The sequence below is a fragment of the Peromyscus maniculatus genome, chromosome 19, assembly GCF_049852395.1.
Source record: "Peromyscus maniculatus bairdii isolate BWxNUB_F1_BW_parent chromosome 19, HU_Pman_BW_mat_3.1, whole genome shotgun sequence".
NCBI lineage: Eukaryota > Metazoa > Chordata > Mammalia > Rodentia > Cricetidae > Peromyscus > Peromyscus maniculatus.
Window position 1 is genome coordinate 45,933,655 of NC_134870.1, and position 15,311 is coordinate 45,948,965.

At 44.4% G+C, this 15,311-nt stretch overlaps 1 protein-coding gene and 1 long non-coding RNA gene across 6 annotated transcripts in view; one reads left to right on the plus strand and one right to left on the minus strand.

Annotated features, from left to right (window-relative positions):
- The window catches only part of Znf608 (zinc finger protein 608), a 109,520-nt gene extending 100,885 nt beyond the window's left edge, over positions 1–8,635 (minus strand). For 2 of the 3 annotated variants that reach the window (XM_016006918.3, XM_076555272.1), the window contains exons 1-2: positions 8,336–8,635; positions 3,700–4,800 (exon numbers count right to left, since the gene is read on the minus strand). In XM_016006918.3, the coding sequence (XP_015862404.3) occupies positions 3,700–4,614 (915 nt within the window). In that variant the 5' untranslated portion in view covers positions 4,615–4,800; positions 8,336–8,635. Of the gene's footprint in view, positions 1–3,699; positions 4,801–5,818; positions 6,195–8,335 lie in introns of those variants that run through there. The other variant, XM_006988449.3, reaches the window with a different exon arrangement.
- The window catches only part of LOC107402644 (uncharacterized), a 135,441-nt gene continuing 126,364 nt past the window's right edge, over positions 6,235–15,311 (plus strand). For 2 of the 3 annotated variants that reach the window (XR_013046096.1, XR_013046097.1), the window contains exon 1: positions 6,235–6,345. This is a non-coding gene — a long non-coding RNA (uncharacterized LOC107402644). Of the gene's footprint in view, positions 6,346–8,803; positions 10,785–10,998; positions 15,302–15,311 lie in introns of those variants that run through there. The other variant, XR_013046098.1, reaches the window with a different exon arrangement.

Sequence of the window (15,311 nt, forward strand, 5' to 3'; positions counted from 1 at the left end):
TCACACACAAATACTCCACGACCCATGTGTTCTCACAGATACCACTGAACAGCCCCTCGGTCACCCTCCCAGGGTGTCTACTGGAAAGGGGGGAGGGGCGCCTATGCAAGGCTCACAGGAAGCCACTTCTAGCTAAATCCACATGTAACTTTCAAAACAGTGCACCGTCCAACTACAGCGGACTGGGTTGTTTCATTAAAGCCAGTGACCTTCCTGCCCTTTCATCCCGCCTTAGATCAAATGCACTCCCCCTAATTCACAGGACACACTGTATTATGGGGGTGGGGAGGACAGAGCCACAAAAGTCATTAATCAAAATATGTTCTTAAACTGCTCGCAGTCACTTAGAGAATGTGTCAGGATTCCCTAGTGAAGTGTAAAAAGGCTTCTAAAACAAAATGAGTGATGTCCTCTTATAGACAGATCCATTTATAGACACCATCTTTAGGAAGACAAGGCCCATGGAAACGAAAAGTTTATGGTAGTACAGAAATAACCCTCCTTAGAACACCTACTGCATAGGACACTAAGACAAACCTGTATGACCTGTGCCTCTCATTTATTTCTGTTTCAGTATCGGCTGTTGTTAGGGTGGTTTTCCTGTGTGTTCCCCAATAATCTAGCGATGGAACGACCCCCCCCCCCACTGAATGTAGCAGTACTCAATATAACTGTTTAATCCAGCCCAGTGGCTCCTTGTCTGAAAAGTCTAAACTGTAAGACTTTGAAGGGAGACGGCTTCAACGCAGGACCATTATAATGTGAAAGGAAGGAGGAGGAAGGTGGAGAGGCAGGTTTTAACAACCAAAAGCCAACCCATCAAATCTACTTACTCAGACATGTCACTGGTGGCTTAACCACAAAATGGGCTATAGAAATATAGCTCAAACATCTTGGAATTATGGCATGTTTTGATTTTTTTTTTCACGTATTAAGGGAGTGGCGACTTTTACAACATACTTGTGGTTTCCACATAAAGGATCCAGAACACTCACTGATTTAATTAGGTTTTTCCTAAGGTCCAATTTATCATGTTTTACATGACTCTGTGTAGTGAAGAAACAGACCAAAAATAGACAGTTAAGCATGCTGTGAAAATGAACCAGTGACAGCAAGTCTTACGAATCTCATCTAACCTTCCAGCCAGGAAAAAAAAATATATATATATACTAACAGCACACACATTGCCCTTAGGTTTTCAATGTGCTCCTCCTACACACACTAGAACCACACATAATTGCTGCAAGCTAATCATGTTTACTCTGGAGGCACTTGCTCTTCAATAACCTGGTTCCTCAAGCAGTGTTGAACTTTAAAAAAAAAAAAAAAAAACTTCAGATATGAAGCCTTTTTTTTTTTTTCAAGTCAAGTTTTTGCTTTCTAAATAGGCATCTTTCTGCCATGAGAAGTATTTTCTAAAGCCAAGCCTAATTTGACATAACCAGTAGTTAGTGGAATTAGGTTTGCTTCCCTACGTGGTATTATTATTCATGCCCAAGAGTTGCCATCTCTGGGAGCCAAGGATGGACATATGACTAAGTCGTTTGGGGGGTAGAGAGGACGGTGCTTAAGGAGTGGTGTTTGAAATCTCAAGCCAACACCCCAGCTTGACAAGAGTAGCCAACACTGTGGGTCCCAGGCCCCTGGAAAGCATCCGAAGATCTCTGGGCCAACACTAGTGGCTGAGGTTGGTGCGCTCAGCGGGGCAGCGCTCTCTCTCCCCTCCCCCACCTCGGCCCCCACCGTGACGTGTTTGCTCTTCATTTATGGAATTCATATGATTCCATTTATCCTGCTCGGCCTGAAGATGCATTGCATGTGCGTGAATAATTTAGCTCTTCCATTCCTCAACCACTTCCCTCTGTGACTGGGAAGCGAAAAGAACACAAAAACCAGAGAACCGACACCACGCACTAATCTCGGTTGCCATGACAGCAGCCTTTGAGATCCTGAAATGTTCCGATCGCCAGCTAAACAAAATTGTTGAATGTGAACATTTGGCTGGAAGATTAAAAGGCTAAGGAGAATGCAAAAGGGCAGAACCTCCCACATTCCCAGCAGCCAGTGGATCCAATCAAACAGCGCTGACTCCTTAACCACAGCATTGTGAGCACTGGATTAGGGCAATTCATCCAGATAGTTAAGGCAGATTAGAGCTGCAATTTGAAGACTATTGGCAACAAAAGTAAATGCTCCACTGTACTAAGTAATAAGAAGATTTCAAAACGTCTTGTAGTAGAAATTATGTGAAATCGCACATTTAAACTAAGAAGCAAAACCTGAGTAATTTTTTTTTAACTTCGTTTAGATTCATCAATGTAAAAGGCTAAGAGGATTTGGACTCAAAAAGTAATCAGTGGCCTTTTGCAAGTTTGACATCGTTGTCTACACCTTTCTCTACCTCCATCAATGCCTGCAATCAGAACTTTACTCCTATGTTCTAATTTAAATCTTGAGCACATGCAGTCAAAAATAAAAAGGATCAGAGAACTGTGAATCATTGCATGCAGAAATAATTCCCAGGAAATTTTTTAGTATCACTTACAATTCGGATCAAGACAGAAAGGGGGGGGAAAACCCACATCATATAATAAGCATATATAGAAGAAATCCCATTGCTACAACCACTTGATAGAATAACTACATCTGCATGCTACAACTTGTGGAATGAATCTAAAGATTAATGTCATAGAAACACCACTCTCACCTCCCAATCAATATTCCTGGTAGACACAGACCCATCAGTGGCCAGACATTAGCCCAAAGCAACGGGCATCCCAGACAAACAAGACCCAGGCCTCCATGCCTTACTTAGCAAGGTGACACTGGGGGCAGTTTTTTCCAGTACAGCCTCTAACCACAGACTTTAAAACAATGACCAAGAGGGGTGCAAGGGTCCAAATGGCCTAAGCCAAGCATTGTTAAATGCAGCACACATTTCTAGTATTTCCCTTCGCTGCCGCCACCATGCCCCCTTTGGTTGGAGCGTCACATTTCAGGAACAGGAGCCAAGTGTGCTTTCCAGTTCCTACTTACTGAGCTTCCAGCTGCCCAGGCAACCTAAATACCCAAGCGATAGCAATCTCCCAGCTCCAGCGGCAAATAGGTGAGAGAGCAAAGGGAGAGTACTCACAGCCACCAAAACCATCACAGTTAGGAAAGCAGTGACCAACACTCCAAGCTCGGGAGTACACCCTTGGATAGAGCTGTTTTGGGATATGTAACAGAACAATGAGTGTAAATAACCCTTCACACTCCTTTCCACAGAGGGAACTAGAACCCTGTTCCTAAGGACACATTCTTAACAATAACACACACGACAATTCTCCTTTGGGAAGAAACCAGGACGAAAGACAAGCTAGTGTAGCAGCAGGTTTCCTATTCAAAGCACACGGACAACTTGCTGGCTGGCCAGAAGCCCTTACAAGGCGAAAGGCACTTAGGACACCCAGAGCCTCCCACCCCATGACCTTTCAAACCTGGCACCACGAGCAGCCGAAGCAGCAGAAGCAAGAGCCAAACACTGCACTCAGGATAGCCCCCCCACCCCCCGCCGCCCCGTAAAGGATGACCGTCATAGAAATCTCACAGAGAACCCGAAAGCACTAGGAAGTGTAAGGCACCCGGAGGCACATCCCACATCCCCAAACAGATGCACACAGAGTGGGACACACAAAAAAGGCGACCTTATTATCCTACCTTCTCGGTTTTCAGTTTCTTGATTCGCCTGTGGCTCTCCTCCTCCTCTTCTTCCTTCTTGACCAACATAGAGTTTCCCATGAGCGCTGAATCCGGGGCACTTTTGCTAACTTCCCCGGCAGCCGCGACGCTGCCACTCCCAGCGCCCCCGCAGTGGAAGGGGCTCGCACCGCTTCCATTGCTCTTGGACCCAAAGCCATAGAGGTGCCCACCACCGGAGGGGGCCTGGGCTCCGCTGCCGTTCTGGTGGACCTGCAGCAGGTCGTGCTTGTCTTTCCGGGATCTCGCAGCATCCTTATCCCGTTTGGCGCCTCGGCTGCTGTGGCTTTTCCCTGGCTTCTCCTCCTTGTTTTTCCCACAGGAGCTGGCCCCCGCGGCGGCAGCCGAGGTCCCGGTGCTGGTACCGTTGCTGTTTGGGTTGCCGCCGCCGCCGCCGCCGCCGCTCACACTTTGACCCAGCGCTGAATTCATGCCAGCAGCCTCTCCAGGGCGCCCTTGGACTTCCTGCCTCTTGCCAGTGCTGCTGATCTCGGGAATTCCATACAAGGCAGCAGAAGGCAGAGATTTATTAGCATCCTTAGAAGTTTTAGCCCTTTTCACTTTTGATTTGCTGGTCTCTTTGTGTGAATTCCCCTGGGGAGCGGAGGGCTGAACAGAAGCAAATTTTAGGCCATCAGCTAAGGCTGAGGTAGCACCGGTCCCATTGGAGGCCGGACCTCCACAATCCTTAGTGTTGCTGTTGGTAGTGGTGTTAGTGGGATTATTCATCTCAAATTTCTGTCTGTCCTTCTCCAAATCGGCGTCCAAATCAATGATTAAATTTCCAACCCCGATTTCCCAATCATCGCCACTGTCGTAAGTATCAACTGTATTTGGATCCACACCTTTTCCTGCAGTCGAAACGTTCACGGACATCCTGAAGATGAGCTCTCTAGATTAAAAATCCGATGAACTTTCCTTGGGAGATGAGGGGACATTCGTTTAACTCCGCTGGGCTTTCTCTTAAAAGAAAAAAAAAAAAAATCTTCCAATCTTCTGCTTTTTCCTGCCCCAAGAATGTGTCCAGGGATCTCACACCCTTCACACGAGGTCCACCATCTCCTGTGGAGGGGGAAAAAGTCGAATGTTTCTTGTCTGGATGCTACCGGAATAGAAAACGATTAATACTGGGGCATCAGTAAGGGGTACAGGGAAGGACAGAGAGTAGGGGCTTATTATTGTCTCCACAGCCCAATACCAGGTTTAAAGGAAAACAGCCAGACTTGAAAAGCACCCGCTGACAAAAAGCATCTTATAGAAGCTAAAATGAAAAGCCCTCTCAACAACAGGGAATGGCCAGTTCTCTAAAAGCGTTAAAATATCTCCGAGGATCTGATTCAAGTCCAGAAAGATTTTTGTGGCTTTTTTTTTTTTTTTTTTTAAGTTGAACATTTTTGCCTGGCACATGGGTTATTTCAACCCCAGGAAAAGATCCCGGACACTCAGACAAGAAAAACACAGTGTTAAACATCTCTAAACATGTCCTGGCTCCTGCAGTGTAAATAACCAGGCCCTGAAAGTTCTCTGGGACCCGTGTTCAGAATGATGTCACTAAACCTTCCTTCTTTCTAATTTTAATACTTCTTACAAATTGCCTGGGAAATCTAGGTTTTGTTTCCCATAAGAAACAGGAAAAAAACAAAACAGTAGTCCCCCTCACACACACAAACATACCAGCCCCTTTCCCCCACAGCCACACAATTCTTTCTGAAACATATACAGACCTCTCTAAGAGTATTTCTCTCAGTAAAAAGACAGTGTGAGAGGAAAGGTTAAATATCTGCCTTTTGAGGAAAAAAGGAAAATCCATCTAAACAATTCTGCCATACCCCTGGGTCACAGAACGGCTCAGTCTGTTAAACATGGTGCTACTGACCGTGGGGAAACTGATTAAGACATACACTTTAAGTGATCTGCACCACGGTGGCCTCAGTGACCACAAATGTGTGTTTGACAAAGAGCAGTTAAAACAGTTTTTAAAGGGATCAGCCCCTTTTAACAGTTGATTGTCAAGAAAATAAATACACACACACACACACACACACACACACACACACACACACACACACAGAATGCTTACCTTTTAATCCTTTATCATTTTTTTAATTAGGCCCGAAAACCAAAAGGTATTTCTCACTCCACTCGGCACACAAGCCTGTGCCTCATTTTACTTAAACACCAAATGATGAAAAAGGAAAAAAAAACCAAGTAACACATCTCAGCCAAAATAATCACTCAGTAACATTATTCCACTTCCCCATCCCCCTTTTGGCAAAAAGCTCTGGAGTCCTTTTCTCCTTAAAAAAAATGTGTCACTGTGCAGCTGGGAGATGCTTCACATTCACAATCCAAGCACCGAAGGGTGTTTTTCCTCTTAACAAGCATTCAGAATAATAGGGTGTTGAGAGAGGGGGGAGGGGAAGGAAGGGAGAGAGGGAGGGAGGGAGGAGAGAGAGAGAGAGAGAGAGAGAGAGAGAGAGAGAGAGAGAGAGAGAGAGAGAGAGAGAGAGAGAGAGAGAGAGAGAGAGAGAGAGAGAGATTGGAGAAAAAACTTTTCCGAACTTCGAATTCCGCCTTCAGTTGCAGACTCGAGAGTCACCGTGATCAGTAAGTAATGATCTCATGTAGCAAACCTACAGGCGTCCTCTAGTAACGAGACAGAATGTGCTAACATCGGGATAAATTAGTGAAAGGGAAGAAAGAATAAGAAGAAAGGACTGAAAATCTGGGCTGGATTCCGCCTGTTAGTCGGGAAGTGGCATTTTTCCGCTCGTCCTGACATTTGATTTCTCCAACTAACTTACGGAGGGGGTGAAAGGATGGGGGGGGGGCGGGGAGGAGGAGGAAGGAGAAGGAGGAAGAAAGGGTGGGATGAGGAGCTGGGATGGAGGAGAAAAAGGAAGGTGTGGAGGAGGAGGGAGCCGACGTTGCAGGGAGCCGATAAACCAGTTAGAGCAGCTTTCGCCCGGGGCGGGGGGCGGTGGAGCGGGGAAAATAACGGCGTCTAAAGGGGGCTGTCTTGGAAACCTGAAGGATGTGATGTTTTCCTGTTTTATGTTGTTTTTGAGAAAAAAAAAAAAAAAAAGAACCGAGTTCTTAGAATAGTCCCCGAGGAGGGGTTAAAATCCTCCGCCGCGCAAGCCGATCTGTCATGTGGTAATTCGATAATTAGAGTCAAAAAGATTTTTTTTTTTAAGGCGACCTTTTTCCAGGACAATTTTTTTCCTCTCTACACGCAGCAAACAGTGCGTCTCTATTTTTTTTTTTTTCCTCCTCTCTCCACCTCTCGCCCACCCCCTCCTGTGTTTAGTCAGATGGCCTCAGAGCTTGGCTTAGTATTTTTAATTAGCTGGCGTTTGGAAGCTAAAAGCAGTAATGAATTGTTGATGGATTGGAAGTGGAGAGTCGCTTTGCTGGAAATGTCGGGGCTGGGAGAGGGGGGGATGGGCGCGTTAGCAACACCAACCATCTAAAAGGAGCGATTTTGTTACAGTGCAAGCCTTTCACATCACGTGAGGATCAAGGGCTCAATTGGTTGTCGTGAGAACAAAAATGGTGACAAGCGTATCAAGAAAATACTGATCTGGTCTTTAAAAAAAAAAAAAAAGCTGAAGGTCTCTCCCTTCCCCCCCCCCGCACGTCCCCCCTCCCCCCGCCCCCCGCACGCCCTGCAGTGGGCGAAGCTACAAGTTATGAATGTGAAACATTTCTCAGCCATCTAAGGATCTCAGGAGTTCGGAAGGAGGGAAATGGCCACAAGAGCAAAGCAGATGTTTTAAAGAAACACCTTATAAACCTATCCTCAACTGATCTCCAATTTGTCGGTTTTCCCAAGGGGGCCAGGGCGGCGGCGGACGCCTGAGGGAGGGGGCAGGGTACCTCGGAGCAGCTGGGATTTTTAGGGACACCCCCCCCCCCGCCACACACACACACTTCATGTATTAAACAAAGAAAAACATTTTTGCTAGCTCCCAAACCCAGTCTTGTAATAAACACACCATTGTTACTATTTGTGGGTTTGTTTGGGTTGGGTGGGGCTCCCCCCCCTCTCTTAATGGTGTTTTTTTTTTTTTCCTCCCTGCTCTTTTTTTTTTTAAAGAAGGTGGAAAATGGTAGTTATAGCCATTACATGTAATGGATGAATATTCCCTAGTTTACTATTAAATTACTGAGCAGGAGGATGTGACAGGAGAGAAATCGGCTTGTTCTACCCGGGTTCCCATTTGCCTGCCTCGGTCTGGGCGGGGGTCTGCTCAGCTCCGGTAGGAAAACGGGAGGAGGGGGAAGGTGCGCTAGAGAGAGCTGACACGGCGGACCAGGGTGTGTAACTGAATCACTCTTAGTCTCCTTTGGGTTAGAGCCCAAAAGGTAATTTACTCTAAGTTAGCCCAAGTGCCCAGTCAAGCTTAATTTGTCTAAAGAAGTTACAAACGCTTCACCCTCCACTGAATAAAATTCACCCTTCTTGGGTTGTTCTAAACGCAAAGCCCAGCCCTGTAACTAGTTCCTCATTTCAATGCACAAAACTCGTACATTCCCCTGCATGAACACCCCACTAAAAGTGCTATATAGCGACACACCACGCAACCGTACTTACGGTCTGTATGGGAGCGAGTTGACCTTTTCCTTCTAACTGCATTGAGTGTGTTTGGTTGCAGCCGCTTTATTTTGGAAATTATAATCTCTTCAATTTTTTTTTTATTATTAAAGATGGACCAGCAAATGTCACAGACCGTCCCGTGTATTTTTTTTTATAAAAAATAAAAAAAAACAACAAAATAAAGCAAAAAAAAAAAAAAAAAAACAGAACACAGAAATCCCCCCGGTGCACACACACACACACCAAGCTTGTTCTGGAACAGTGGAATCAGAACTGAAACACCACACACGCACAGGGGGAGTGGAGCCAAAGGAGCTCTCAGCCTGTATACCTGAAAGGGACTTTTCTTTGTTCCCAATGCCCTTTCGCATCGGGCCAATCAGAGAGCAGCTTTTATGAAACTGGGCTCTCTCATTGGCTAGCTGCTTTCTCTTGGCTACTGTAGGGGGTTGAGATATACACACGTATAAAACACACACTGAGCGCGGGTGGGGGTGCGATGGGGGGTGGCGGTGGAGACAAAGCGTTTTATTTTCCAAGCAGATTGGGGTTGCGGAACCTCCCGCAGGACGAAGGGAGGGGGGGAAATGGGGCTCCTGTTTCAATTACTACATCATTCACATAAAACACTTATTTATTAAAACACATCTCAAGCAGGCTGCGAAGAGAGGATGTCGGTAAATGCAAGTTTGATTGTGTTATCTTGGGGGAAATAATGTATGTGATCGCTCGGTGGCAGAGGGAAGCCAGCTGAGCCACCGGCGCAGAGCGGGGACGCCGCTCCGTGGAAACCCACGCGAGCGGTTTGCTCTTGTCCCTTCCACGTCCCAAGGACTCGGTAGCCCAGCTCTGCAGCTTCTGCCTCTCAGCCTTCCCCCACCACCTTGCTCTTCCTGCAAAATCAATCTCAATCTCTCTCTCTCTCTCTCTCTCTCTCTCTCTCTCTCTCTCTCTCTCTCTCTCTCTCTCTCTCTCTCTCTCTCTCTCTCTCTCTCTCTCTCAGAAAAATCAACTAGGGGCGTCCAGTGATAGGGGAACAAGTAACCCTTTTGTTTCCATGCTTTGGGTCTGCGAGCACTAACGTGTGGACCCCGATGGCCACTGAGCCAACCTAATGAATGGCTCTCTTAAATTAGCAACAAATCTCTCCACCTCATCTGTGACTCGAATAGATAAAAAAAATATAAAACAAGGACCCAGACCAGCCTTATTTTTTTAAAAAAAAAAATCGATTTGTGAAAGATAAAATATACTAGGCATATTAAACCCTTAAACATGCTCTGTCCTTAACTTTTAACCATCTGGATTATCTGTCAGAATTCTTTTCTCAATTCTTTAATTCTGGAGCGGGCAGAGATCCTAAATTCTCTGAATGCTGTGTCCACAAACCACAAACATACAAAATGTTCTCACTTTTATGGTAAGACAAACGCAGCCAAGTTAATGGGACTCATTTTCCAGGACAAGAGGCTATTGTAAAATAACAACTCGTTAATATATTTAAGCTAATGTAGTCTTACATAGTAAGCCTTTAGAACATGGTTTATTTTTAACTTTGTGTTGTTATTGTCAATTATTTTAGGAGCTAGAATATGGAGATTTTAAAGTCACTTAGTCTATGAATTTTAAGTAAACCTATTAAAACCCCAAGTTTGAGGGAGTGGGTGTTATTGGGATTTTTTTTTCACCAGACAGTTGGAGTTTTAGATGTGCCTTAGCGTAGGCAAATAGGCACACAGAGGAAATTACCTTTGGCAGAAGACAGCTATGATGTAAATGTTTGGTGGCGACTTTGTGGATCAATAAAAACATTTATGCCACATGTTATAAGTAATGGCTATTGACTAATGTTTGTGTTTTTAATATATTTAGTCCATTAAAAAATGCCAATGTGTTGTTTCACCGCCCTAGATGAACTAGACTTGATGTCGCAAACATTAACAAACAGCAATTTCTGACCTTTATTAGAGTAAGACGCAAAGCGATCTATAGGAGGGCTTGGGTGGCCTTGACTCCTTTTCACTCCAATAATGAAGCTGTGCATTAACAAATAATCTGGGGCAAATTAGATGTCTGGTGTCCATTCATCTTCCACTTTAGCTCTGAAGTTTGTGTCGTGTGTTTGACTGTCCAGGTTTTGCATTTGTGTATGGCTGCTGGGTAACAGCCCAGCACTACAGGGTGAGTCTTACCTTCCTTTAGAAGTGCAGTTCCTCAAAAGAACAGCACAGGCTTGTGTGTGCACTTCCTGTCTCCCTGGGGTGTTGTCTCCATTTCAGGGTATGGCTCCCCCATATATTATAATTGTTTGGAAAAATCAATGCTTATCTCTTAAAACAAAAAACACTTCACTGGGTATTTAAACATTATCATCTCGTGACACCGGGGAGAGGAAAGCTCTTTCAAAACATCCCCTTGCTAAAGACATCACTGAGTCGAACCACAGGTTTTTTTTTTTTTTTTTAATTTTTTGAGACAGGGTTTCTCTGTGTAGCTTTGCGCCTTTCCTGGAACTCACTTGGTAGCCCAGGCTGGCCTCGAACTCACGAGATCCGCCTGGCTCTGCCTCCCGAGTGCTGGGATTAAAGGCGTGCGCCACCACCGCCCGGCGTTTAAGCTCTCTCTTTTTTTTTTTTTTTTTTTTTTTGAACGAACCACAGGTTTAATATAACCAGATCCAAAACGTAACCATCCAAGATGTGGAACTGAACCCAACCCTGACTTCGACACCCAAGCTTAAACCTTAAACACCATTGGCCAAAGACGAAGGTTTATGCCCAACGTGACTACAGATTGGATTCAAATTATTTTGGCAAATTAAAGCCTTTTTCTTTCCATGTTAGCATTCCCACAGCCCTGTATTTCCTCCACCCTCATCTCTCCCACCTCCCAAACTCTTCCAGGCAACTTTTGAACAGACCAGACGGCTGTTTTGTTTTTGGTTTTCTTTTGTTTGACAAGGGTTGGGGGGACAATCAGGAGGCATCAGAGGACTCCCAGTTAATAGAACACTGAAGGAAAGACAATGAGCTAGCAGCTTTGAGGAGTGGAGGTACTCTCACAGAGTTGGGAAGCTTGGTCCTGTTTACAGAGCTGAAATAGTTCATCTTGATTATTTTTATTCAATTTAATCTTTTTGAGAGTTTTATACACGAGTATGGCATTTGCATCATCTCCACCCTTATGTTCTGCCCCTCCAACTCCTCCTGTGCCCTCTGTTCCCTTTCAAATTCTTGACCTCTTCTTCATTATTACCCATATTTCTTATCAAGGTAATGTACCAGGGAGTGTTGCTGTCCCGAGCAGCATTAACTGCATTTCCTTGATTACACCAGTACACTCTTTCAACACGTGCACTTTGTAATTTTATGTTTCATTGGGTGTCTACCCAGAGAGGAGATGTCTGGGGAAAAGAGCAGTGTTCAGAATTGAGGGGTGGGGGAAACATGAGGTTAGTGTAAAGGAGGGAATTAAAGTGTGTCATCCTTCCTGCCATGGCAGCCACCATACCCCTCTGTGGGCCCCCAGATCAGCTCAGCACTCCATGTGATACATCATTAGCAAGGAGGTGGACAGATCCTGACAGGAGAGACTTTGCTTCGGCTTTTTTATTTTTTATCTACAAAGAGCCCAAGAGGAGGCCAAAGGCTTCAAGTAGCACCACAGAAAATCAAGGTGGTCTTTGTGACTCTTTCTTCTGTTTGGGGGTGTATTATTAAGGGCCAGAAATCAGTTTTACCTCCTTCTTTTTTTTTTTTTTTAAATGAACATTTCACTAGGTAGCCCAGGCTAGCCTAGAACTTGATATCCTCTCTCTTCCAAATGGTAGGATTATAGGAATGTGCCAGACATAATTTCTAGAGTTTTGATTTACTTGGAAACAAGTGGATGCTTTTCTAAATCTACACACACCACACACTTGGCGGTTCTTGGGAGCTCTCAAGACCAAGAGAAGAACTAGAAAGGGAGATCCTAAAACATGGATTCTATGTAAAAGTGAACTTAATTTGTAGGAAAAGGAATTTAATTTAGATATAATGAGAAATGTATTGGCCACCCAATAAGACTATCGGGAAAGATTCTTATCTGCTTGGAGCCCTTAATCAGAGGTCTGCCTGAAGGCAGTGGGCAGGTGACCTGTTCTTTTCTAGAGAATACAGGGTTGATTAATATAATATACAAACATTAGAAGGTCTTCACTCTTTTTGCCTACAGATAATTGCTCCTAGTTGTTAAAGAGCTATTAAGGAAAAAAAAAGCAAACAAAACAACAACAGCAAAAACCCACAACAAAACAAAACAAAACAAAAAACTGCTGCCCTTTTACACCCACACGCTAAATCCAGCTAAAGTTCCCTTTGAGCACTTTTAGCAATATCTATCTCTGAATAATTTTCATCAAAAGGAGCCAAGCAATCTTTGGTCAAACATATGATGTTTTACATTATTCTGAAGTAAACTTGGACCAAAAGAAAGTGCCAAGGGGATAAAAAGATTTTGTATACAGAACCATCTCAAGTCCTTGGTAGTGAGAGATGAGGGGTAGGGGGGAGGTGAGAGACAGAGAGAGGTGAGGGAAGAAAGACCTGATGGTATTCTCTGCTGGAAGAACACATGTCTGATAGACATCCCACAAATCCTCTCCCAATCTTCTAACATTGCTCCATTAGCTTTTCAGGTGGCTTTATGTCCTGCTCACTCATTTTAGCCTAAGGTCTTATAAGTCGACTCACAAAAGACAGAGAGAATCGTGCCGTCTTGACAGCTCTTCGTAATATAGCTTAGCTTAAACAACGAGAGATGGTAGAAGGCAAATATATCAATTGATTTAACATTGCAATGAATTTTAATAGTAAAGAAATAAAAAGCTAGGCATATGGCTCCATGGTGGAGTGCTTGCCTAGCTTGCTTGAGGGCATGGGTTCAATACCAAGACAGAAAGAGAAAGATGGGGTAGCATCTCCCTGTATGCTGGAATCACTCCTGTCTTCTTGTGCAGTTCCAGTGCCTTAATAGAGGAGAAAAGGCAGAAGCCTGAGCCTACCATGTTCCACTTTGAGAGAATCTAGCAAAACAGCCCTTTTTTTTTTCTTTTTAAGGAAAACACTCATACTGCTTGCATTGGGAGAACAGCTATGTAGGTCAGTGTTAAGTGTCTGAAATCATATGTCAGCTTGGCCCTAGGCACTGTCAGGGTGATGTGGGCTGTGTCTGCACGGGGGCTCTAGCAGGGTCTGGGATCAGCTAGCAGAGTCAGGCAATTTACATCCCATGCAACGAGACCATTTCTAGGAAAAGATTCTCTTTTCTGCCTGTGAAGACCGGGTACACGAAGAAGATCAAAACACAAGCTGCGTTTTTTAGAACTACTTATTGGAGATTGCTGTTGCTGGTTTTATTACAATATGTATTTTACAGATTTAGGTAATAGCCCTGATTTTTCAAATCGACCTCTGTTTAGACACGTTTCACTTTGGGCTGTTTCTTGTCTGCAAAATTACAGTCATTTGCACGTTATTACAGTGAGTAGGAGACAGATTGTATTTAGCTCTGGGTGGGGGAAGGGTTATTATGGGAAGTGATCTGCTACGGTCAGCACATAATTTCAGCCTGAAGAAAATTGCTTCTGAATGGCTGGTCTGTTAGCCAGCCAAGGAATGGTCACTGGGAAAGTCTGCAAAATACTTCTGCTTAATCTGCATTGCCGTGTTAGTCTCCCGTTGCCAGAAAGCGAGTCCATGGGGGGGGGGGGGGATGTTTGTAAAACAAAATTTAAAAACTTGTAGGTGAGATGTCACTACTCAGTATGAATTTAAAACAAGAGAGCAGAAAACCACCATGTTGGGAAAGGACAAAAGACTGTTGGATACAGTCATTATATTCCTTATCCCTTTCTTTGTGTCCTTCTGTTGGGAGACTCTCTCAGTGATTTCCTGAGAGCAGAGCGTTGTAGGTATAAACATTTGTGAGAGCATTATGAAACACACTGATAAACGTCTCTAAAATTGCTGTATATACGGTTACAGGAGAAAAAAAGAAAGAGAAAAACAGGGCAGCTTTGTTATTGAGGGTGGTGTAACACCCTTAACTAAAAAAAAATGCTCAGGATGTTTAAAAGGATTTTCACACTATTCAGAATCCGGAAAGTTGACCCACATGTAATAAAGCAATGGTGTTCATCAAAACCAGCAAGCCCTAATTATTGATGTATGATCCGTGTGCATCCCCCAGACAGTCTTCACGTATTTGGTTAGAAGGAATCAGGAGCCTCACCCTAATTTTAAAGAGGACATCCATCCTGCTCAGCTTCTGGGCCGTCAAATGCCTCTGGTTGTTGGGAACAACTGTGTCTTCTCTGTTTTCCAAACAAGGCTTCCTACAGGATGAATCGCTACAATCATTTGGAGAAAATGCAGTCAACAACAGAGAGTTCTTCTGCTCTTTTCTCAAGAGAGCCTTTCTTCCCCCATCCTCCTGCAGCTCAGCCAGCCTCCAGACTCCTAGCCAATCATCGTTATGGAAATGTGGCTTTAAGCCTTCTGATTGGCTGATTCCTGGGCCTGGGCTGTGTGGCTGATTCCTGGGCCTACAGCTCAATACGCGCTGGCAGGCTAGCCTGTTGGATGGATCCTTTTCTTCTAAAGTTAATTTAATCATTTCTTCTTTTCTTCCTCATCCCCCATTCTCTACCCACATTTGTACACACACACACACACACACACACACACACACACACACACACACACACACACACACTTGTAAGGCATAAAGTACAACAATCTTGTTGGGAAGCTGTTTAAACATAGAATGTTAAGGTTTATCCTGATTTATGTGCATGTTTCTGGGTGAGTGTATGCTACATGTGTGCAGGTACAGAAGGGACTTTGGATTCTCTGTAACTGAAGTCACAGGCAGGTATGAGCTGCAGTACATGGGTGTGAGGATCGTCTAGAAGAGCATCAGGTACTCTTAA